Raw genomic sequence first — 24,014 nt, 5'->3', positions numbered from 1 at the left:
TTATTTGGAGCACAGAGGTTGTGCAGAAATGACGCTGACATAAATCAGTCTCATCCCCGGTTGCGCTTCCTTTCCCTCAGCTCCAGAGTCCAGTCCGCCTTTTTCGACTGTCCTGTCTGCTGGCAGGCGGCCAACCCAAGTGTGTGGAAATGACACCGCCAGGGCGGCAGATTTTCCTTCATTTCTCTCCTTCCCGATCGCAGACTGGCTGACATTGGCTAGAAAGTGGAGCAGCTCGTCAGGGACAATCAATGCGAATCGATCGAGCTTTGCGGTTGAGGCTCCAGAGCTGGAAAATATCGCGGCAGCTGAGGAGAGGGAGAGGGGGGGAGGGAGAGGAGAGGAGAGGAGGGGGTATTCGACTAACTCTGCCCGTAGCCAGCCAACCTCCCTGCAAACAAATAACGCTACGGCTTTCATATACATGACACTCACTTCGTAAACACTGAAGTCAAAAAGCCGACACATGCGTAATTACGCACGGTCTTTGTGCTCTAAACTCGGTCACAATAAAGGTGTCCACCCACAGGCTAGTCCATATTCTGTGCGTGCGAAAACATTGACAATAAGGACTTTGTTGAAGTTTTTGCGCTTCTTTCCACAGTACTTGCCTCGTGATGAAATGACTCTGACGTGAATACTTCCGAAACACATTTCTCCGAGCAGGAAACATTTGAAATAAAATGCCAGGGAACGATTGGTTCCTTTAAAAAAAGAAAATCTGTTTAAAAGAGCGTCTCACTTTGCATTCTAACTCCTCATAAATTAAATTAAATCCCCTTCAAGAAGTGTTGGGTGACGTGTGCGTGTCTGTGTGTTATTTTGACATTAACAGCTTCTCCACTTCAGCAAAGAAATGTTAATGCAGCGGGGATTCACCCTGTGTGACTTGGGATTAATATAATTAAAGGCATCTTTAGTACATTCCGCTTTTAGTCACTTTCAAAACTACAATGGATCTACTGTGGACACCTGGAAGCGGCACTTAAACACCACATGTAATCATTTTGCCCAGTACTCACCAAATTAATTGGAGACACATTTCAACACACGTTTTCTGGTGACATGGGGATTCAAATATATATAAAATTATACAAATATATATTTACACAATATTGTTTACGTTCTGCCTTTTTACACCTCTTATTGCTTTTGAGTTTAGTCAATGAAAGATTATCCCCTCTTTTGAGCATGAACAATTCATCAAAGCAAGCAACATGGTTCAGATCGAGAACTCAAGGCTGTAGCTATGGTGGCAAAAAAAAAAAAAAAAAAAAATCCAGATCTGGGTGTCTATCTTCTCTGAGGCTGCCCAAAAATAAACTGAATATCCACTGTTCCACATGATCATGATTGCACTCACAGTGAATGAAAGTTGGCTTCAATAAACCTGCTTACACTTTGATTAAACACGTGATAGTTATACTGTAGCTACACTCGAGGAGTAGACATTAAATTAGAGAGAGGCCGTTGCTCTCTTCATAAATTATGGTGTTTGTGTATACAGCATTAATGACTTTTTACTCAGACGTGTTTTTTATGACTAACAAAATGTAATGCAGATATAAATGTTAGATGAATATACATGTGAACGTGTGGCTAATTAACTTTCCAGATAACTTAGCTATGATATGGTTCATAAATGTCCACATTTGCAGTTCCATTTTAAAACAACTGATTAGAGTTTCACTTTTCTACATTTTCTGCATTCAGGGTTTCAGACTATGTCACCGCTATTCTACATTCACGTAGGATAAAATGAAGCGACCGTGTTCTTTGACTCTTTTGTAGCAGACGTCCTTCCCTTTTAACCTTCTAAAGTCCTCTATTTGTGTCCGGAAAAGGCTGGAACGTTACACGACAGCCTGCAATCATACGTGCTTTTCCCGGGTTGAAAAGAGGATCAAAGAGAGAAACCATGGCTTAGGAGAGTCATGCATGGATAGATGGGTAGGAGTGAGCAGCAAGCTGTGACTCTTGGACATGTTCTGGTGGGTGCACTGAACCCCGGAGGCTGCAGCCACACTCAGCCCTTTGTTGTTTTCACTCTGCACAGGGAGGCCGGGTACTTTCCTGAGCTGGGGTGGAGGATTAGCGTTGCATGGCCTCCATCTCCAGCTGCACACATGACCAGCGTTGTAGGAAAGCCCCCAGTGATGGCCCAGAAAGAGGTACGTAAGTGATGACGGGAGCAAGCAAAGCATGAACATCAGCTTTTTCCAATTACAAGCCCTGTAAACTGCCTAAATAATCATTGTAACACTCTTCGCACATGCCACTTATGGTATTTCTGAAAGACTGGCTTCGTGTCAAGTGTCTCTCCCATGTTACCATATACAAGTTTTTCTTTTTTCTCTCAGATATGGATTCTTTAACCTCTCACCTATATCCACATCAATACATGTAATCATGCCACCTAATAATCGCAGTTCACATTAGTCGTAAAAGCACACTTTTATGTCTCCATGGGACCCACTGGAAACAAAGCTCTCTCATACTGACTGGTCTTTGGTGCCAGGTGACGTCACTTAAAATACCACAGATCATCTGTCACCAGAACTAACCAGTTGTTAGAGCGGAGTGTTCCAATAGCTCTTTCTTTTCCCTTGCCAGGAAGGGGAAATGCTTTGAATTATTGTTGTTTTTTTTCCAGTTGTTTGGTTTTTCTCACACATGCAAGCAGCTTTAAAATGTCACAGACTACTTTATCTATTTAGTAAAAACTCCTGTGTGTCAATTGCAGTCTGCCCCTTATCTCTATGCGCTAGCTTCAACAGGCCTGGAGTCCTATCAGAGACTCCAAGAAGTCACTACAGCCATGGTGACAAGCAGTTCTCGCTGCCAACTCTTCTTGTTGTTTATCAGTTACAAATGTTTAATTAGCGAGTCGCGGAGATGCACGTTGGCATATTTTGGGGGCTCGGAGAAAGCCAGGTTGGTGGTTTCCCTCTTTCTTCTTGCTCCCGATCGTCGTGTTGAACTAAACTAAGTGCCTTCGGGCTCTGGCTCAAGAGCTGACGCACAAAACAACTCTTGAGCCAGAGCCTGTGGTGTCAACATACTCATGTAATTCATGGTTAAAAAAACAAACCCTAGTGACTATTGGTCAGAGATTTTTTAAGGTACTCCTAAGGCATAATTAAACATTTTTATTTATAGTGGTACTGTGGTTTTAGGAAATGGAAGTGAGGAAGTTTAGCCAAATTCAAGGCTAGTTTTTGGAGCATTACATATGGATGACACAGCTTTTCTATCAGAAATAAAACAACATGTATATGTATGTATATATTTACATAAGTATTTCTTTAAACTATTTGGGATGACACTGAGAGAGACAGAGACAGGGGAATCAGCATTTTATTAAACTTGGGAATCAATAGTATTTATGAAGCAAGGGAAGTTTATGATCTGTATGAGTCACATGCAGCATGGCTTGTGATTCGATGAACTGTCTGTGTGGTGACATGACCAAAGATGCTTAAACTCCAGCAACATTTGTAGTACGCTGAAAACTTTATTGTACTTTTAGAATATATAATGTCTGAGATGTTGATAAATAGACCCCCTTTTGGTAATTCCCCCTTCTCCTCCCTGCATTTTGATAGTAGTGCCAGAAAGCCCTAGTGATGTGATTGCGAGAAAATGACTTAAGTAATGTGGGAGCTTACAGCTGGATAAACTCCAGGACATAATGCAGCTCCTTTCACTCTACCGTTTTCTCCTACTGTTGTGCCAGGACAGCACGCCAGCAAAAATAATATTTAGGTTCTGCACGTCCAAGGATATGTCATTACAAGACGTGTAATGTTTTTAGGCAGTAAATCGGGATTGGCATTAAGTTTCTGAAAAAATATTTTTCATTTTGGTGTTTTTTTTATTTGTTCGTTTTTTGTGTTTAAGTGAAGCAAAAACAGGAACATTGGCAGAAAACCATCTCCACTCTGTTTTTTTCTGTCCTGGTAATAATGACAACTCCAAGGACATACCATGTGCAAATCCAACATGCAGTGGACCGACTTTTGAAAAAAAAATTCAGTTTCTAATGTGGTATGGATTTTGTGTGAAGTGTTTTCCTGTCCCACTGAATAGGCCTAAATCAGTCACACCTTGTGTGAGCCTGACAGCTGCAAAGGCTTTCTGCCTGATGAGCAACACTTGTTCCATTTCTAGAGATTTATTACTCATCCTGCCACTCATCACATGTTCTGCCTCATCTGTCAGCGAGGAAGTGCCTCTGTTGTCTTGACTGACAGTTTTAGGACAAAAAAGCATGACAAAATCACATCAACAACTGTTTAGCTTGTGCCACTAAATAAGCGGTGTCACTGCCTTCTCAAATTATCACGTCTCATAATGCAAAGCAGCAAATGCTGCCCCTCATGTAACAGTACCAGAGAACCAGCTGTTGCTGCTGCTGCTGCAGTTAAAATAAAGGTTAGAGCTCCATCTAGTGGTAAGTCTTCAAAGTGACGACTGTATAAGCAACCATAAAGTTTCACGTCTAAACCAAATAAAACTTGTCTTGGACAGAGATTGGCATCAACATCCATCCAGCTCAAAATGTTATGAATCAAAATGACATCTGTGAACTCTGTTTCTGTTTCTCCGTTTCACTTGAGATTTCTTTACCTCTCGTGTCCCATGACTTTCTTCCAGTTTGTTTGTTTCATACGATGTGAATCTTTCAAGTTCACCCTCAACCTTTACAGATAGAAATTCAGCAAAATACTTTCAAATATAAACAATAAAAAAAAAATACGTACACCATAATATAAAATATACACTTAACATAGCAGAAGATACATAATGCTGACACTGTCACCATGAATCATGGGACCAACAGATTATACAGCGGCTTGCAAAAGTATTCGGCCCCCTTGAACATTTTGTCACATTACAGCCACAAACATGAATCAATTTTATTGGAATTCCACGTGAAAGACCGACACAAAGTGGTGTACACGTGAGAAGTGGAACAAAAATCATACATGATTCCAAACATTTTTTACAAATAAGCAAAGCAATGCTATGAAAAGCACCACATATTTTCATGCTTTTTAAGGCTATATGTGGTCATAACAAGGTTAGTTACAGGTTGCAGTTAACCAAAACTAGTTTTAAAAAACATTTTAGTTAACTACAATAAAAAAACAAGACTTTTGAAATTACTTTAAACTACCTGAAACGATTTTGTAAACTTGGAAAACTACCTAAAATAAAATATACTACACCTAATAAAACAAGAACCACCTCAAGAGTGCCAAGTACCGCTGCCTGGGTAGGGTTTACATTTAACGGAATACTATTGTATTTTGTTTTCTTTGTTCTTTTTAAATGAACTTTGAGATGTTTGTAGTGCATTAGAAACAAATGCAAAGTGTGGGTTTTTCTTATTTGCTCTTTTGAAATTTATTTTAATATGCCTGACATAACTGGCAGAAATAAAATGTAAAAGCGAGGTCAGAGGTCAAAGCTGACATGATATATGATATGTGGCAATGTGATATTTAAAAAGCAGATATCCCAGTGTCACTAAATGTTGCCAATACAAACAAAGGTAGTAGAATTTTAACCATAATTTTAAAGATAAAAGATATTTTAGGAAAGTTTGACCTTATTTGAGCTTGAAGAAAAGGTCAGAGGTCCAAAGTAATGCATCATTATATCATTGATTATATGCCTATATGTTGTTAATTCAAACAATGGCAGTGAGAAACAAAGGTTTAAATAGCTCCGTATAGCATTATCCCTTTGACCTTCAGCTCAGTCTACTGACCTTGAAAGAGAGGTCAAATGCGACATGTTATTTGAAATTTTTATACTAATATATTTACCCTTTTTTTTTTAAGTCATAAGGCTTTTTGTCACTTTTCAACCACTAAATCATTAAGTAGACCTTGAAGACCTTGGTGGATGCATACATTTCATGTTTACAGACAGAGTGACAGTCACACATGCAAACGCCACCAAAAACATAATCCATCTTAGAGGTAATAAAGCAAAAAATGTAGAGGAAACATCCTTAGGTTTAGTATTTGTTAATTTATTAAAACTAATCAAATCAGAACTTGACTGAAGAGGCGTTGATCTCTGTGTATATTGACACTTTAAATGCTTACAAGATTGTGAGTCAGCTGCTTTGAAAAAATTCTGTTTTCCTTTCTTTCTTTCTTTCTTTCTTTCTTTCTTTCTTTCTTTCTTTTTTACTTGTACTGATTTTTCTAAATACACTAACACTTAAAAAGCTAAAACTGGAACTGGAACTAAATTAAAATTAAACTGAAAACTAAAAGTCAAAAGTAAAACTGATTAGAAAAAACAAAACTAGAATCATAGTAATCCTGATATGAAGCAGTCTAATTTCTGCCAAAATTGTTCACAAGCCTCTTTGACTCATTGGAGTGTTTGGATTTGATTTCTAATTAGTTTGTGCAGTGTAGCCAAACAATAACATGAAAACGTATCACTTTCTTTGTGGACCTCACACATTATAATAATCTGTGAATTGTGGACTGTGAGCTGGATAAGCCAGGACTAACAACAGTCTATTAAATAGTACCATTATTATGGGAAGAAACCATAACTCAGAATCTAAAGAGAGACGACCCTCACTTTGTCACAGATTCACAAGACAGGACAAAATTCCAGATCAGGTGAACTGAAGAGAAAGTGGGTCTTTTATCTGACTGTTGCAAAAATCCAGAGAAGTACAAAGTCCAAAAAAGAAAAAGGTGAAACAAAACAGGAAACTAAAACAGGAGCAAAGAGAACGCTGGGAGACACGTGAAGTGCAAACAGATACTCGGACAAAGACACAGATAAGATTATATGCACACAGAGCTGATGGCCCAGTGAGGCACGGGCTGGAAGAGGGCACAGGGGGTAAATATTTAAGACAGGGCAAACAACTCACACAGGAGAAACTATAATACAGGATGGAAACTATCAGAGATGTAGTAGAAAGACAGAGAAGGCACATAACGAGAAACCAAGGTGAACCAGGAAGAAACAGCACGGACTTCAACATCAACAATGAAATAAATCACTGAATTGGTCTCGTGTTTCAGAAAGCAGAGACCCAACACAATGGATTGAACTAAAGGAATAATCCTCATTCACTCAAGTGAAATCCTTCACTTGATTTCCTATAAAGAAAATAAGTAACATTTATTTTTAATCACACTATAGTGATCGTATAGCGTATGCTTGTTTGCACATTCCCTATCAGATTGCTTGCTGACAACTAAAGTAAAAATGATGCCCCTTTCCATCTTTGATTTGCTTTTTGTTTGTTTGGGGGTTGTTGTTGTTTTTGCTTTTTGCTATATTATCAGATTCATTGTGATACAATTTAGTATGTAATTTATAAATGCATTTATAAGTGTTTATTCTTGATTAATAAGCTTGTATATAATGTGCTCATGGTAACATTTCGAAAGTCTGAGTAGGTGATTAACAAACTATTTAGATCTACATTTATATACATATAATGATTAAGATATGAGATTTGTTTCTAAGCTCAGTGCATCTCTTTCTCTTAAACCCCTCTTACAAACTCGGACTCTGGTCCTACCTAGATTTCAGTAATGTGCAAACCTCCGGTGGCAATAAATGTTTGAGTGTTGTGTATCTCTCTGTGCTTTGGGTGAGTCGTTTTTCTGTTGTGGAGATAGCTGAGACTTGCTCGAGTCTTGGGGTACTTTCATTTTCATTTTTAAATACTGTAAAAGGCAAAAATACTCCTAACTTTAAATGAGGTCACACAAAAACACTTAACAACTAGTAACTGCCTGAATTAACCATGAATTAAAATGTGAAATAAGTATTTATAAAACCTTTATTAACTCACTCACAAACAATTAGTTGATCAATCAAGAACAAAAATATCTATATTTATAAATTACATGCATGCTAATGTACATGCTAATGTGCGCCATAAATGATGCACTTACCCGTGTTAAGTGTTACCAAACTAGAAAATTATTTTAACTCGATTTTTTAAAAAACTCTAACTGTTCTGGCTACAATTTGTGCAGAGTTAAATGTGGAACTAGACTAAATTGCGAGATTAGATGAAAATACAGAACCATTATATGTGTCATGGTTGACAGTATGAAGAGTGTGGTGATGTGGGGAAAGCAACAACACACTTGACCTTGCAGTCTGGTATTTTCATGTGAAGAGTTCATATTTATAGATTGATGATTTTTTTTCTTAAAAACTGAACTACAATTCGTAATAAGGAAATGAGTCTGAGCATCAGACGACTAGTATTAAATATCATTCATTTTAAAGTGAGCAAATTGTAATCACCATACAACGCGTGAATTTACCTTCCCTGTGTCCAAACGTGATTATCTCATCATTAGGATCCACAGTTAACCATATTAAACATTTTCCTTGAAAGATCCGTGGACTAAGTTGCTACTTTGATTGCTTACTTTGCATAAAACCTGATGGTTTGTCGCCACCAAGTGAAAAGTCTCCGCCAACATACGCACCCGACTGCTGCTTTTGGCGCACACGTGTGCCCGCTGCGGGAATCAAACCGAGCCCGTCTGATTGTGATGAACGTCTAACACGTTTAAGCCGAGGTCCACGCGCTATCATTATCAGGCGTACAAATTTCGAGAATACCGAAACATGGCGCGTAGTGCGTGCGTGGGGGCAACCCCGTCTCAGCCTCCATCTGATGGCAGCATCAGGCAGTCCCGTGAAACATTTGCGTGGGAGTTCCCTTCACCGCCATGTCGGGATAGTGCACATCTCTCTCTCACTCTCTCTCTCTCTCTCTCTCTCTCTCACTCCCTCTCTCTCCGCGCATCCTCCCCCACATTAACAGCTTAGGACAGCAGAAGCAGCTCCTACAGCATCCAGCACCCAGCATCCATCCCTGCCTGGGGAGCAGCAGTCCTACCCGGCGCAGCACCGACGCACGGAGGGGGCGCATCATCTAAGTGATGCCACAGCATCAGCCGCATTTCGACAACAAATACTGAGAGTACATCCTAAAGGAGAGGGAGCAGGAGGAAACAGAAGATAAAAAAAAAAAAAAAGCTTCAGCCTCGAAGACAGCAACTGCCCATGAAGATGTCTAACGCTGACATCGTCTTAAACGCCACGGATCGGATGGTGAAATGTAAGTTAGCCTATATTTTCTGCGTGCTTATGGCTGTATTACATAACACCTCCGGTGTTTAGCTCTCTGCGGATCGGCAGGACGCGGACTTTATGAACGTGTCGCGCATTAATGGTGCATATGCGGCCATCAAGTTGTGTTCGTGGTGGTGTTGGTAGTGGGCAAGTGAAGCTTTGATGTTGATAAACAATCCGGGTTCCTCTGCTGCACAGCCCCCGCGGAGAGCGAGCCGAGCACACGGGCAGCACCAGGAAATATGAAGTGTAATACATTTTTAATTGTGCCCGCTGATTTATGTTTAATCGTATCTGTCATGATTTGACTGTACGCTTGCTTTCGCTCACGACGGGAGGAGAGGGGGAGTGTGGGGGGAGAAGGAGGAGGATGGGGGGAGAAGGAGGAGGAGGAGGAGGAGGAGGAAGGAGGAAAAAACAGCTGAATTGCCGAGCTTGTGGTAGAAGCTGGAGCAGTGATGCAGCAGGATTTCAGGGGCTTAGACGGGGGCCAGCAAAAAGAGGGAGAGGGCATGAAATGGACATTTATTGGGGGGTTTATTTTACCGGGCTCAAGTCAGGGTTTAATTTGATTAGAAAAAAAGGGTGGCGGTGTGTGGGGGGATTCCAAAAGCTGAATCAGTAGATGGATCAATGGAGGATGATAAAGTGCCCACGGATGTCATAACTCACTTAGCCCTGCTCATTTTTCCCCCTCTCTCTTCTTTACAGTGGATCTGCCAACAGTCAGCACTCTGCCTGAATACATACATATATATATATATATATATATATATATATATATATATATATATATATATGTGTGTGTGTGTGTGTGTGTGTGTGTGTGTGTGTGTGTATGTGTGTGTGTGTGTGTGTGTGTGTGTGTGTGTGTGTGTGTGTATCCACATTCTGTATATTATCATAACGGCCGAGCAGCTCAGTCAGCATTAACAACTTTGTCCTTTAGCCTCCGGAGTTTTAGAAACAGTAATCTGCACTGTGAGATGCACTTACATGACAATGACTGCAGGCGCACAAATGTACTGTGTGCACTAGCAGTTACAAACGAGCCTTAAATTGTCATTGATTACAGAACATGAACTGTGTCAGGTGAAGAAAATTTAAAAAAGGAAAAAGACACTCTTCCTGAGCTGCCTGAACAATATTGTTTTCTAGCTTTACTTTAAGTGGAGATTTATCTAACAGGCCATCTGAATAGCTTCGGTCTCGTGCTGCGGACACTTTCGTTTCATTATACTTTTACTGTACTTTCATCTTTTTCACAGGATATTCGGTTTCAAACAGAATTCTGTTTCCGTGCCGTCCATCATAAAAGGGAGAAGTTGGTTTTGATTTGCCGTGCTGTTTTCTGCACATTTGAACACGAATTTAAAGCAGTGACAAAACCATTGTGGTTATTTCCTGGCGCAGCTTCACTGACACCCAGGAATTCAAAAATATGTCAAACAGAAGGTTTATATCAGCGAACGTAACACAGCCAAGAATTCTGACTCAGTTTTCTGCTTTTGTAACATGGTCATGTAACACTTTAGGATTTAGGAGTTGATAAGTATTTTGTATTTTCTTTCATTTTCAGGCTGTGTGCCCTGGATACTTGTTAAATAGCCTCACCTGTGATTTCTAATGCAGATTAATTTGGCTGATCATAGAGAAAGAATTATAATTTTTCAAAATCCTCTTTTTTTCCATGCTCTGAATTGTCAAGGTGCTATAAAGGTTTGTTATTGCTTGGCCGACACTGAATGTGTCTTTTGTCACTTGTATCTGCTCTCCTATTCTTGCACACCACTTTGAAAAAGAAGTAAAAGCCATTTTTACAATCCCCAAAAGACTGAAAATTGGAAGAAAAAAAAATACAAAGAAGAAACTGAATCTTGCATCCATCAGGTGATCAAAGGAAGCTATTGAGGTAGTGAAAATTTTGAGCCAGAAGACTGACGTTTCCTGCTGTTTTTGTGTGCGCTGCTTGTAGTGAACTACCGAGCACTGACACTACAAGCTACTCGAAGCTATTTTTATCCCTGCTGTGTACATAGCTTCAACTTAAACCACAGCCAGTTTCTCGCTGGTTCTCTTTTAGTCTTACATGTCTTAATCTGACAGAGCATATTTAAAGTGGTACAGTAACAGTAACTGCTGGGCTGTGCAGTTTGTTTGCTACAGTACCGTCACCACAGGCTGTTTAGTGCAGGTGCGCTCTTATATTTCACCCCGAGGTATAATATATCAATGTACAACTTTGTCACATTCATGTCAGCCTTTGGTAACACCATACAAATACTTGTATTGGCATTAGTAATTTATTAATGGCCATGATGCGGCAGTAGTTAGGTTTGACAGAACAGACCTGCTCTGATAGCATCTAAATAAAAACATCAGTCAGGTGGTACATACAGTAAGACACTGAATATCATACAAAGCAAGCTATAGCAGAGAATATGGGCAATAAACCAGAATACTTATGTCATTGTTTTATTTTATTTTATGGATCTTTTAATTGCACTGTTTACTTTTGTGAAACCATCCTGCACTTAACAAGACAAACTATGGTTAACAAACACATAAACCCACCATACATTTATTATTAATTGAACAGTGCAGAGAGGCAGCTCTTCTTAGCCGTCTTTAGCTGAATGTCTTTTAACTCCACACAGAGGAATAACTGTGAGCTTAAGGTTTGACCAATGTGTGAGCATTTGCATCACTGTATCTACGTGAACCCCCAATGCAAATCCCAGCTTTCTGCGGAGCACAGCTACTGGCTGTACTCCAACAGTTAGCTGCTGCTGCTGCTGCTGTTGCCCGGCAACGTACAGTATTTCATAGTTCAACTCTGCTCGGGTGCTGAGCAGAAGTCAGCTTTTCATCTCTCCACCATACATCTATATCAGGAGACCGCTCACATGTCTGTGTCAACATATGTGCGTTTCTTTAAAATGTGCTGTTGAGGATTATCTCGAAATAATCTCTGTTGGGTTTTTCTGATAATCGGCTAAAAAAAAACACAAAAAAGAAACAAAAGAAAGAAAACAGAAAAAAACAAAGCGTAATGTTCCTTTTAAAGTATCCACATGAGGCTAGTTTCAGCTCATTTTACAGTCAAATTGCTCTGCTAGTTTGAAGTTTAAAATGAAATAAGAACGGTTCCTGAGTAATCTGGGCTCCTGCACCACATTTACCTTTTACGGTTATGTAAGGTACATAATAGCACCTACGCCAATGTATTTCAACACAGGTTATGTTTTCAATCTTTTCCATCTGTCAGATATGCTACACTGACTTATGGTAATTATCAGCTTTAAATCAAAATGACATATTTTCATCTGGCCTGCCTGTAGCAATGTCTGCCTTTTCTTGTTTATAAGGCAGTGGATGTAAGTCAACTGGTGATTCTCAAAGCACTTCCAACCATCAACTGGTCCTCTGAAGGGGCAGTGGATGGGACAAGAGTAGATAGTACTTTCATACTAACACATTACAAGTCTGTTTTGGTTGGTTTCTGGTGTTTGGGTTGACTTCATGTGCACACAGCCATAGCTTGCGGCATTCCGATTAACCCAAGTGCAGTCTGTGAAAACTGCAGACCAAGACTTCAGAATATCGTTGCAACTTATTACACAGTCGACCCATGCACTGACTTGTAGCACATCAGGCTGTTAATTTTTAAATACTGCCATGAGCGCAAGCCCCTCATCATGGGTAGAGGTAGACTGCATCGTGTACCTCAGTATAAAAGTAAATAGTTGGTATTTGAAATTGTTCACGCTGAGGTTTGTGGATTTTTCTTTTTTTTAAGTAACTGGGACATTATCTTTTGGAAGGAGACATTGTTGCTGAGTTTTTCACCATAAGACAAGTGCTACTTAGTTCCAGTACATTCAGGAGATGCAGACATTTCGAAAGCCTGTGGATAAACAGGTAGGGCGTTTAAAGATACTTTGCGAGCACTGTCCACATACCCCACAGGCTCACTTCGCTTCCTCTCCGTGCTGACTGTGCTGAGTTTGTACTTGCTGGTAAAGTGTCAAAGTACACATTGCCGTCACAGATACATGCTGCACACTGTGAAAAATTTGAGTCCCATTAAAAACACTCGCTGGGGCTTGCCTCATTATACCACGAGTGGCGACTTTGAGATTCCTCTAGTCAAGCATTCATTATTGAAGAGCATGTTGGTCATGTTCAGTATAAGCCTGAGATTTGCGACTTTTCCTTTGTCTTTTTTTTATTTGGCAGTGCTGAGTGGCTCTGTTTGCTATTCTCTGCACAAATCTGGCAGGCTTTTTTGTTTGTGTCTAGCTTTTCAAATGAATTCTGCCACTGGACCTCATGTGATTTTTGTTAAGCTAGATGAGGTGTAGATTAACGTAAATACACAGGTCCTGATAGCTTGCATTTAGAGTACACAGAGCTCGGCACCAGGTCTAATAAATAACCTTTGCTGCCACTGAAGTAATGATCGGTGGTTGGATTTCACAGTTCCACAGGCTGTCTGCTGGTAGGTGACTGATGCATTTTAATGGCCAAAGGCTTTAGCGATCCAGGGAGAGTGTTGGATGAGTAGATGGCTTAGATATTTTATCTGGCACTCAGAAAATACAAGTAACCACATAAAGGACAGTTGTCAGTATGCTAAGATAGATAGATAGATAGAGAAGTCCTTGCATTTTCATGGGAGATTCTTTCTGTTTTAAGGAAAACTGTGCTCTTAAGAATGCTCTTCATGCCAAAGTGCACACACCATCAACAAAGATGGAATGAAGCAGCTGTGCAGTATTGCTTGCAGGCAAAACATGGTCGGGGTTTTCTCTTATATGATTGCTGCATGAGTTCCTTGATAAAATGTTGTCAGTATCATTCCTGAGGACTGTTTACTATAATAATGCAGCACAGTGGCAACAAAACCGTCGGAAATTGTGTCCATTTCTTTAAGAGTAGCCATAGTGACCATGATGTCCCTGTGCTTAAATGTCGCTGCGTTCCTGTGCTCTGTCCTCAGCTGTCCCCTTCCCCTTGAGCCACCGCCTTACGATGAAGGAAGTGTTTGACTGTGAAGGGAAACCTCGCGTGGATCTCCTGAAGGCCCATCTCACCAAGGAAGGTCGTGTGGAGGAGGCCGTGGCGCTCCGAATCATCAATGAGGGAGCAGCTATCCTGCGTCAGGAGAAAACTATATTAGACATCGAGGCACCGGTCACAGGTATGAAACCTTTCACAGACACTTACCTGAGACTTAAAGTCAAACTGCAGCATGGCGAGCCTGGAACTTGAAACGACTGAGTGTTCAGATGTAGATCTGTTTGGATGTAGATCAGGAAAAGAAACAGGTGTTTTAATGTTGGCTCATTTCTGCTGAGTGTTGCAGTAAACCATGACAATGAGGCAGCCTGCGCAATAGCCAGGAGCAAGCTCACTTGACTAGAGCACAGTCATTGCTAATTTAGTTTACTTTAGTTTGATGCCAAGCTAAAATGTTTGCTCAGATATAATATGACATGGGGCTGGCATTTGAGCTTGCATATGAAATTTTCTAGTTTTAATATCCTTTATATTAGGAAGTTAGAGGATCTGCTCTGTCTTGATTTTATTGGACAGCTGATATTCGAGAAGAACCGGAAGCAAGTGTTAGATAAATAGAATTGAATTTGTCTTTTTAACTTTCATCATCACAGTTCATCCATCATTTAGTGATTGAAAAAAGTTTTACATTTTTAATTAATTCATAAAATATTTTAAGGAAGCAGTCAGAAGTAATAAAGAAAAACCAAGGGATATAACGTCTTGTTGTTGTTTTATTTTTTCAATTTCTCAGGCTATTTTTGATCTGGACTATATTTGCCAGGGAAACTGTTCAAACGAAGCATATAAAAATGAGTCCTGTTTAAGTTAAAACTGTCTTGACTCTGTACAGTAGTACCACATTGTCATGTAAAAAAAAACTTTAAGCTTTTTGAATTAAAAGTTGTCTACAAGTAACTGTCAGTGAGACACAGTGAGAGCTGACAAAAAAAATGCAGCACCTAACTTTAATTTCCAAAACTGATGATAAAGTCATCAACAGCTCTGTGACAGTAAACTTGAGCTAGCTTAACCAAGTACGTCTACCGTGCTACATGCTAACATTTGCTAGTTAGCATAAAAGACAGCTGATGCTATTAGCCTTATTTGTCAGGTAAGTTAAGACATTTTAATAAATTGTGAGAGGGATCTTAGATCAAATTTCTGCTCCTTTATGATCAGTATTTTTTAAAGAGAACAGAGAGCACAAGTGATTTTTAAAAATAGATAAAGGAGAATTCGTGTGAATACAGCAGGAAGCTGTCACTACCAGGCAGAATCATCATTATCTTGTTAAATAAGTCCATGTAAAGTAGTTCAGCGGTATCTCAGAAGCACTGTCTCTGCGCAAATTTCTGGTCTGTTAGGATGATGTTAATCCCATAATGTTTCCTTCTTTGTCTACATTTTGCTATGCAGCCAGTTAATCAGGTTGGAAAACACTAGTTTGAAATATATAAAAATATATAAGTCAAAGCTTTAAACCTATATTTACTTTAGATGTAAGTAGAGAGTATAAAAGTTAAAACAAATGCTGAGTTTAAAAGCCTGAAGTATCTCTCATGTATAAACAGATAAAATCTTTTTTCTGCTGAAAACCCTGCAGTGTGTCCTAGTTATGCTCTAAAATATTAACATGCCTCAGCCCGACACAAAAGTATCCTGTGTACTCAACCGTGGCTTCCCATCAAGAAAATTTAATTAAGAGACTTAGTTGGGTTTTTTTTTCTTTTACATCATCTATTTAGCCAATTTTATCTTACTAAAGTTGTGAATATAAATACATTTTAAAGTAAAACTCAATATTGTTTCTTGTACTAGTGAAATGTCAGACTCTGTTGTAGCCGGTTGTGTTTCAGCTAAATTTAACATGATTCTGTCGCCAATATGATAAAGGGGTTATTTGGGGCTCTCACTGGTCGACTGCTTACCACACATACTGTATAATTACAACACCCACCTCTTCAGCTTTCAACCTTTGTTGCAAGTAATTTCTCTAACTTTCTCTATTTTCTGTCTGTTGCTTTCTTACTTCTTAGTTAAAAAAAAACAAATACTGTTTTCAAAAAAGCCATTTATAAGGTTAACAGAAAATGGTCCAAAAAAGTGAAAGAGTTGTCTAAGTAAAAATGCATTGTTGATGCTGGAGGTCGAAGGAGAATGGCCGTACTGCTTTGAGTTGATAGGAAGCATAGTCCAACCTATAGGATTTTTAACACTGATTCACATGTTTGGTTATTTTAAAAAATCGAATATATTGGTCATTCTTTTTTCCCCAGGCATACAAGACACAAACACATTTGTTAGTTCGTACTGAGCTAATGTGACGGTGCAGTTTTAAGAGAATCTTGTTTGATTGCCACAGCGAGTCACAGAGTACTCGTTTAAGCTCTGGCTGATTCGGCTCACATCAGCTGGTTGTTGTGTTTGTGGCGTTCAAAGCTCTGGAAGCATAGCATGAACATTCATAGCATTGTTAAAAGGTGTTTCTCTTTTTAAATTTTCATTTACCAACCTTTATAAATACAGAGACAGATATGTTGACAAATAGCTCATTTTGCCCAGAATAGCAGCAATATTGGGGTCTAATAGGAAGTCAAAAAACGACTCATGACAACCAAGATATGCAGAATCAGGTGAGCTACAGCATCAGAAAACCACTCCTGTCAGCTAAGAACAGGAAACTGAGGCTAACATTCACACTGGCACACCAAAATTGGACAGAGAAGACTGAAAAGACTGGCTAGATTGATGAGTCTCAGTTTTCTATATTCAGATGGTAGGGCATGCATACGTCCTACCTTCTGTCAGACTCATCTAATAGCACCTTTGGGATGTGGTGTAACAGGAGATTGACATTATGGATGTGCAGCTGACAAATCTGCAGCAACTGTGTAATGTTATCGTGTCGATATGGACCAAAATCTCTGAGGAATGTTTCCAGCACCTTGTTGAATCGATGGCTATGGTATAATTGAGGCAGTTCTGAAGGCAAAACAGGGCCCAACCTGGTACTAGGAGGGCAGGGTGTACCTAATAAAGTGGTTGGTGAGTGTATACTGAACATAAATGTGAATGCACATGTAATTATGCATTTACCTAGCTTCCTATCAGCTTAATGTCATCAAAGATGACAAATGCACTTCAGGAGAAGGCCTCAGCTCGACCTGCATCAGCAAAATGGAGGCTTTATGTACTAAGTATGAAATATGTATGACAAACTAAGTATTATGTCTGCACATTTGTTTATATCTGTGTGAGCGCGAGCAGTGTTTGAATGTCTCTGCAGCCGATTATGCATGTGAATCCTTACTTGCACGCATGTTTTACGGGTGTTTGCGCATGAGCTTGCATGTATGTGCGCATGTGTGCTTTTGATTGCTTTAGTCACACAAGAAGTCTCCCACTCACATTGCTCTAAGCTTTGAGTGGGCGAAGGCCACTGTGGAGCTGATAGGGGAGACGGAAAAGCGAGAGGAGATGGAGGGTGAGTAGGAGAGAAGGAGACAGAGAAAGATGATAATGAAAAATTGAAGGCAGCGAGGAAATGAGATGTAGGTTTGCACTCCAGTGCCACAGTGTTCACTACGAAAAAGTATCTCCCCGGGGGCTCGAGATTTTTCTAACTCTGGGAGGCGTGAGCGTCTCATTTCTCAGAAGCAGAGGACAGAAGCCTTTCAGCTAGAGTAGAGACCTTAGAAATATCTCAATACAGCGACACCTAAAGAGGGGAGAATTTCTAACATGGCATCCATCAGATCCAGATGCACACGCAAGAATATTATTCTCATAACATGCCGCTCTGCTGACAGGCCGTGCTTTCTCTATATGTGAGCACTAAAGAGTTAAAAGAATGAAGAACACTTCCAGTGACAATGTGAATAATTAAGTGCTCCGAGTTCTCCATGGAAGGAGAGAAGAAAAGTGCACATAGTAGATGGAGTAATCCAGAGAGCCCATTCGGTGAAACCATATTTTTCACCTCACACAGAATACGCTCAGATCTTTATGCTTATGGCATAAGTAGTTATTTTTATTTATGCCTTTGTTTATAGTTACATTACATCCATATTTCCCTGTACGCAATATTGCATTATTAACGAGAGCCCGTTCTACAGCTACATTCTTAACTGTTGCAAAAGGTATTACACAACAAAACAAACGCGAGACATTTTTATCAGATGCAAATAATCAGTAGAGTCACGATACAAACAGCAGCATCTCCATGCATCTGCACAGCCTGGCTGTCTATTTATGCAGCTAACCTGCATGCAGAAAATGAAGACACACACCTCTGGTACAAAGTGTACTATTCTGTAACGCCATGAGCTCCTGTCACAGTGGTCTCTACTGTCTGTCTCTCATCTTCTGTTCTTCAAACCTTCAAAAACAATAAATATCAAGCCTGGAAATCCAGGCGATACATATAGAAACTCACAACTCATCACTGTCGTGTGAAAAAAGACAACAGTGATGAAGTCAGAAGTATCGGTCGAATCTTGAATGTTTTGTTTCGTGAATGCACTGCAATGGCTGCAAATGGTTTTACAGGCTACGGTAGGTATGACCGAAATGATAATGTACTGCATTTTTTTATCCTAGCAGACGGGAAAAAGATGCGTGCACATGTTGGCAAAGAAGAGAAAAGGATTTTCAGTGTGGGGGGGGGGGGTTCTTTTCGGTTTCATAACATCTGCCTTTTTGGGGTGTTTTTCAGTCTGTGGAGACATCCATGGGCAATTCTTTGATCTTATGAAGCTGTTTGAAGTGGGAGGATCACCAGCTACAACACGGTACCTGTTCCTTGGTGACTATGTTGACCGTGGCTACTTCAGTATTGAGGTAAATCCAAAAGAATATTATTAAGAACGCCACACAGGAATCCAAATAGGAAAAAAAACATCACAAGTAACATTTTTCTTGTGCTTGTTTCAACAGTGTGTTTTATACCTTTGGTCGCTGAAAATCCTCTATCCAAAGACACTATTTTTACTCCGTGGAAATCATGAATGTAGACATTTGACAGAATATTTCACCTTCAAACAAGAATGTGAGTACCTCTCAGTTCTTCTTTCTCTGTCTTACTACGGTTCTGCGTAGCCTGGAGCTAATGTTAATGCTATATCAAGGTATATAAGGGAATGGAATTCACCTCACCCCAAACTGGTCATGGCCGACGGTTTCTTCCTGTTGAAAGGGAGTTTTTCTTTCCACTATTGCCGAGTGCTCGCTCATTGTTGGTTTCTCAGTATTGCTGTAAGGCTTTTACCTTACAATATAAAGCACCTTGAGGTGACTGTTGTTGTGATTAGGTGCTATATAAATAAAATTGAATTGGAATTGCCTGTGAGAAGCCGAAAATGAAGAGCTACAAATGCAACAAGTTAAACAAATTCAAACTGAAAGAACTAAAAGTATGCCTACCAGCCAAAGTTAAACCCAAATAATTACCACTTGCTAACATTTCAGTGTTCAAAAGGTGACTCATTGAACCAAACCATTACTTTTTGTGTTGTGCCAGGTAAAATCAAGTACTCAGAGCAGGTGTATGACTCGTGTATGGACGCGTTTGACTGCCTTCCCCTGGCTGCGCTCATGAACCAACAGTTTCTGTGTGTTCACGGTGGACTCTCACCTGAAATACACACCTTAGATGACATTAAAAAGGTAGCAGTCCAGTCACGCCTCACCACTACCATATCCCACTCTGCTTTCTTTGTGTGTGCCTGACATCAATTTCTGAATCCGTGTGTAAAGTTGGATCGGTTCAAGGAGCCACCGGCTTTTGGGCCCATGTGTGACCTGCTGTGGTCCGACCCTCTCGAAGACTTTGGCAATGAGAAAACCCAGGAATATTTCAGCCACAACACAGTGCGGGGCTGCTCTTACTTCTACAGGTGAGCTTTTTCTTTTGCTACCTGCAGCAACTTCAGATCATGTTTCATAGTGGAGGGAACTTTATTCCTCGCTTGCTGCAATATTTTATTTTATTCTAGGTCTCAGTGAAGCAACATAATCTTAAAACAGAGAGCGCTTCAGCTTTATGGCCTACTTAATGACCTCATGCAAGATTTGCCAGCAGCCTGCTGGTTTGAATAATGTTTAATACAATTTAATACATGTTCATTACTTGCACCAAAGACCTTTTAATACAGTTAAGGTTGAAGCTGAAAAAGTTGTAGTAAAATGGTCAGAAATGCCATAAAAAATATTTAAGTCATATAAATATGTAGGAGAATATGTAGTTGTAATTATAGTCACATCTACTTGTGTCTTAATGTGGGGACAGTTATAATAATATGTCTCTTAGCACAGCATCTGTATTTTTGTCTTTCCTGACTGTGGCTGCACCAAATGTATCACTTAATCTCTTTTACACATTTTACATTCCTTAAAGCTTAGTTTCGGCTTGTACAACCGCAATTCCAAAATTGTGACTCTCATCTCGAAAGCTGGGACAGTTTTACTAAAAAGAAAGAGGTGAAGGAATATTTAGAGCATCTTAGTGAGGCAAAGATTCTCAGATATAAAGATGGAAAGAGGACCAATCTATACAAAATTGTGTCTACAAATTGTGGAACAACTTTATGTCAATATTTGTCAATGTGAAATTGTGAAGTTTGATGTTTGGGCCCTCAGGTGGCACTGTGTTAAAAACAGGAATGACCATCATGCATGAGCTCAGCACGAGTTCACGGTGCTATCCACAAATGCAGGTTAAAGCTCCATCATGCAAAGAAGGATCCATATGTGAACTTGATCCAGAAGCGCAGTCTTCACTGAGCCTATGTTCATTTAAAATTGAATGAGACAAAGTGGAAAACTGCCCTTTGGTCAGATTAGTCAAAATGTTGATTTTTTTCATCTGGACTAAAGAGGAGAGGAACACTGTCGCACTGGAAAAACAGTGTTAATGCTGAAAGGTATATACAGCAACATTTGCCGTCATCTAGACATTGTCTTTTTCAAGAAAGACCGGATATTTGAACCACATACTGCAACTATTACAACAGCGTGTCTTCATATTAGAAGAATCCAGGTGCTGAACTGCTCTGCCTGCAATCCAGACCTTTCACCAACTGAAAACATTTGAAGCTTTATCAGACAACAATGAGAAATACACTCTTCCTCAAAATGCAGCAGCTCAGTTCTCATATGTTTGCTTACTGTTAAAGAGGGGAGGGTGCTAAACAGTACTAAAAATGCCCCTGCCCCAACTTTATTTTTTTGAGATATTCTGATGCCATCAAGTTCAAAATGACACTTTTTTTTTCTTAAAATGTTACATTTCCTCTGCTTAAGCATTTGATGTTTTCTGTGTTGTATTGTGAATAACATGTGGGTCTATGAGACTATTTTTATACAGCATCCCAAGATTTTTGAAACTGGGGTCACAGATTGTTCTTAGAAGAACAGGATATATCTATATTGCTCTAGATTGGTTATCTGCAGCCAGCATCTCCCTATTTGGAGAAATCTCTTAACCGCTTACAGAGTCGTGATTGCAGTTGAGGTTTAGCAAAATTTGATAATAAAAAATATATCCTTGGTATGTTGAACATGACCCCCGGTCTCTAATTGTAAGTTTTAAAGGAAAGACTGCAGCTCACACTGTGAAGCTGTCTACAATAAATCCAGGCTGATATAAATAGGGCAAGCTTTAAAAAAAGAAAGAAAGATAGAAGCGCATGTGCTTTGATCTTGAAGTAGGTGGCTATTCATCAATTGTGTGTATGTCACACTCTTTCTACTTGGAGTACAGTTAAGAGATGGAAGAAGATGGGAGGACAGGGATGACATGCATTTAAAGTTAACACCCTTAGTTATCAGTGTTGATGATCTCATTTAATCTTTCAAGGATAATGTTGGGTGAAATTTGACTGTTGCACAGAACCCATGCAAATGAGCTCTTAATAGCAAAAATAGATGTTAGGATTATAAACTATTAATAGATATCAAACATTTTTTTTTATACCTGAGCACAAATCAAATGTGGACACAGCTAACATGAACACAGAAGGATTCAGACAGATAAGCGTATCCCTGACCCTTACAGTGTCTATCAGTGAAGGAGTCCCCATGTCCTGAGGTTAGCGTGGGTGATAAAGCAGTGGTAAATATGTCAAATAAAAACTGAGGCAGAAACGATGCCCTGGTAACATATCAAGATGATAGGAAGGCAGAGGAAGAGTGAGCGCTGTCCTAATGTTGTTGTGAGATGGAAGAGAGCCGTGGAAGTAGGTGGTGGTGAGGAGAAGAGATTAGGTGGCAGTTATGGTGAGAGTTTTCTTAATGAAGGTTCAGAACAGCACAGAGCCATGCGTGGGAGCTGCAGATCTGCTCAAATCACAGAAAGACATGAAGACTTGCTCTTCTACCAAAGAGTAAATGGCATTCTGGACAGAGTGTGTAGGATAATTGTAGTTCCCATTATAATCCATTTTTAATTTAATTCCTGTGTATTTTCAGGCACCGAAACTAATATCTAAGAAAGTGTCCTTTTTTGTCCAGTTGTAACAGTTTTAAAGAAGTGTTATCTGCTTCTGAGGCCTAACTAAAACCGTTCTGACAGTTTTGTGTATATTAGTGTGTTAGAGTCTAATTTGCATAGCATTTACAACATTCCCAAAGCATTTTCATTTTTATTTTTGTTTGAGCTTCAAGAACACTGTTTTCTGTTTCGGAGATCACCTTGCTGCAGGAGCAGAGGTTTTCAGATTTCTGTATTAATGTTTCCCTGCAGGATAAAACCAAACTCCAATTAAACATATGAGATCTCTTTGCAGCAATAAGATAAACTTGTTTACTGTGGTTGAATTCTCTTATAAAGCAAGTTTCAGATGTCTGAAGGTGTTGATTATATTACAAAACTGAGGTGAACTTCAATATATTATTCTTTGGAAAATGGATAGCAGTTTAGACCCCCTTCCCCCCCCCCCCCCCCCCCCCCCACACACACACACACACACACACACACACACACAAAGAGTAAAACACAACGCAGGTACTTGAGAATAGTGAAGACGAACAAAGAGAAGCCAATAAAGTGTTTTAACTTCTCCTTTCACTCCTGTTAAACGGTCACTGATAGCTGTTCACCAGGAGATGGGAGTTCAGTGAGGATTATTCTGTGGATGTGTGGAGGCTGCTGCTATAATAGTCATCTATCTCCCCGTGGCTTAGTTCCTGCCTTCGCTCTCAAACATACCTCTCCATCATTATGACTCTTGCTAAGCTTACAGGATGCATGCTACACAGAGAACCTCATTCTGTATTATTGACAAATGACAAAAATTGTAATAGAAATCGAGCAGGAAACGCAGTGTATCGAAGATGCAGTCGGGTACAGATGAGGACAGAATTATCAGCCCACATTTTTTACATTATGTTACTCTGCATACACAAAAAAAATTTTTTTTTAAACTGCCAGGGTTCAAAATCATTATCTCCCCTGATGCTGACAGTTAATTGTGTATCCTTTTTGCTGGATAACAGGCTGAAATCATTTGCCACACATGTCTCCTTAGCAATCCCTGTTTCAAGCTCCTCCAGAGTTGATGTCATCTGGTATGGACCTTGATCTTCAGTTCATGCCCGTTCAATGGGATTCAAATGAGGGCTTGAATCACCCCGTCATTAACGTCCACTTTGGTCTTCTGAACAAAGAGCAACATTTGTTTTGGGGCATTGTCATGTTGGGAGACAAAGCGACTGATTTATGTTTTCTTTCAAAATCCTTCTTTTTTGGAGATCACTTCTACTTTGATGAGAATTTGTATGCTAGACACATTAAAGCATTC

General features: G+C 39.6%; 1 protein-coding gene across 3 annotated transcripts in view; it reads left to right on the top strand.

Annotated features, from left to right (window-relative positions):
* Positions 1-8,758: 8,758 nt before the first annotated feature.
* ppp3ca (protein phosphatase 3, catalytic subunit, alpha isozyme) overlaps positions 8,759-24,014 on the top strand; it is a 31,142-nt gene continuing 15,886 nt past the window's right edge. Inside the window, exons 1-6 of one of the 3 annotated variants that reach the window (XM_086308639.1) lie at positions 8,759-9,139; positions 14,156-14,356; positions 18,932-19,056; positions 19,153-19,264; positions 19,736-19,881; positions 19,972-20,111. In XM_086308639.1, coding sequence (XP_086164765.1) covers positions 9,085-9,139; positions 14,156-14,356; positions 18,932-19,056; positions 19,153-19,264; positions 19,736-19,881; positions 19,972-20,111 — 779 coding nt within the window. In that variant the 5' untranslated portion in view covers positions 8,759-9,084. Of the gene's footprint in view, positions 9,140-14,155; positions 14,357-14,404; positions 15,329-18,931; positions 19,057-19,152; positions 19,265-19,735; positions 19,882-19,971; positions 20,112-24,014 lie in introns of those variants that run through there. The other 2 variants (XM_086308638.1, XM_086308640.1) reach the window with 2 other exon arrangements.

The sequence above is a fragment of the Aulonocara sp. 'chitande type north' Nkhata Bay genome, linkage group LG10 (genome assembly GCF_057382095.1).
Source record: "Aulonocara sp. 'chitande type north' Nkhata Bay isolate Kocher_YH1m ecotype deep benthic linkage group LG10, A_spYH_male_GT1.1, whole genome shotgun sequence".
Classification (NCBI taxonomy): Eukaryota; Metazoa; Chordata; class Actinopteri; order Cichliformes; family Cichlidae; genus Aulonocara; species Aulonocara sp. 'chitande type north' Nkhata Bay.
The sequence above is the reverse complement of the archived record's forward strand: the minus strand, read 5'-3'. Positions and strand labels throughout refer to the sequence as shown.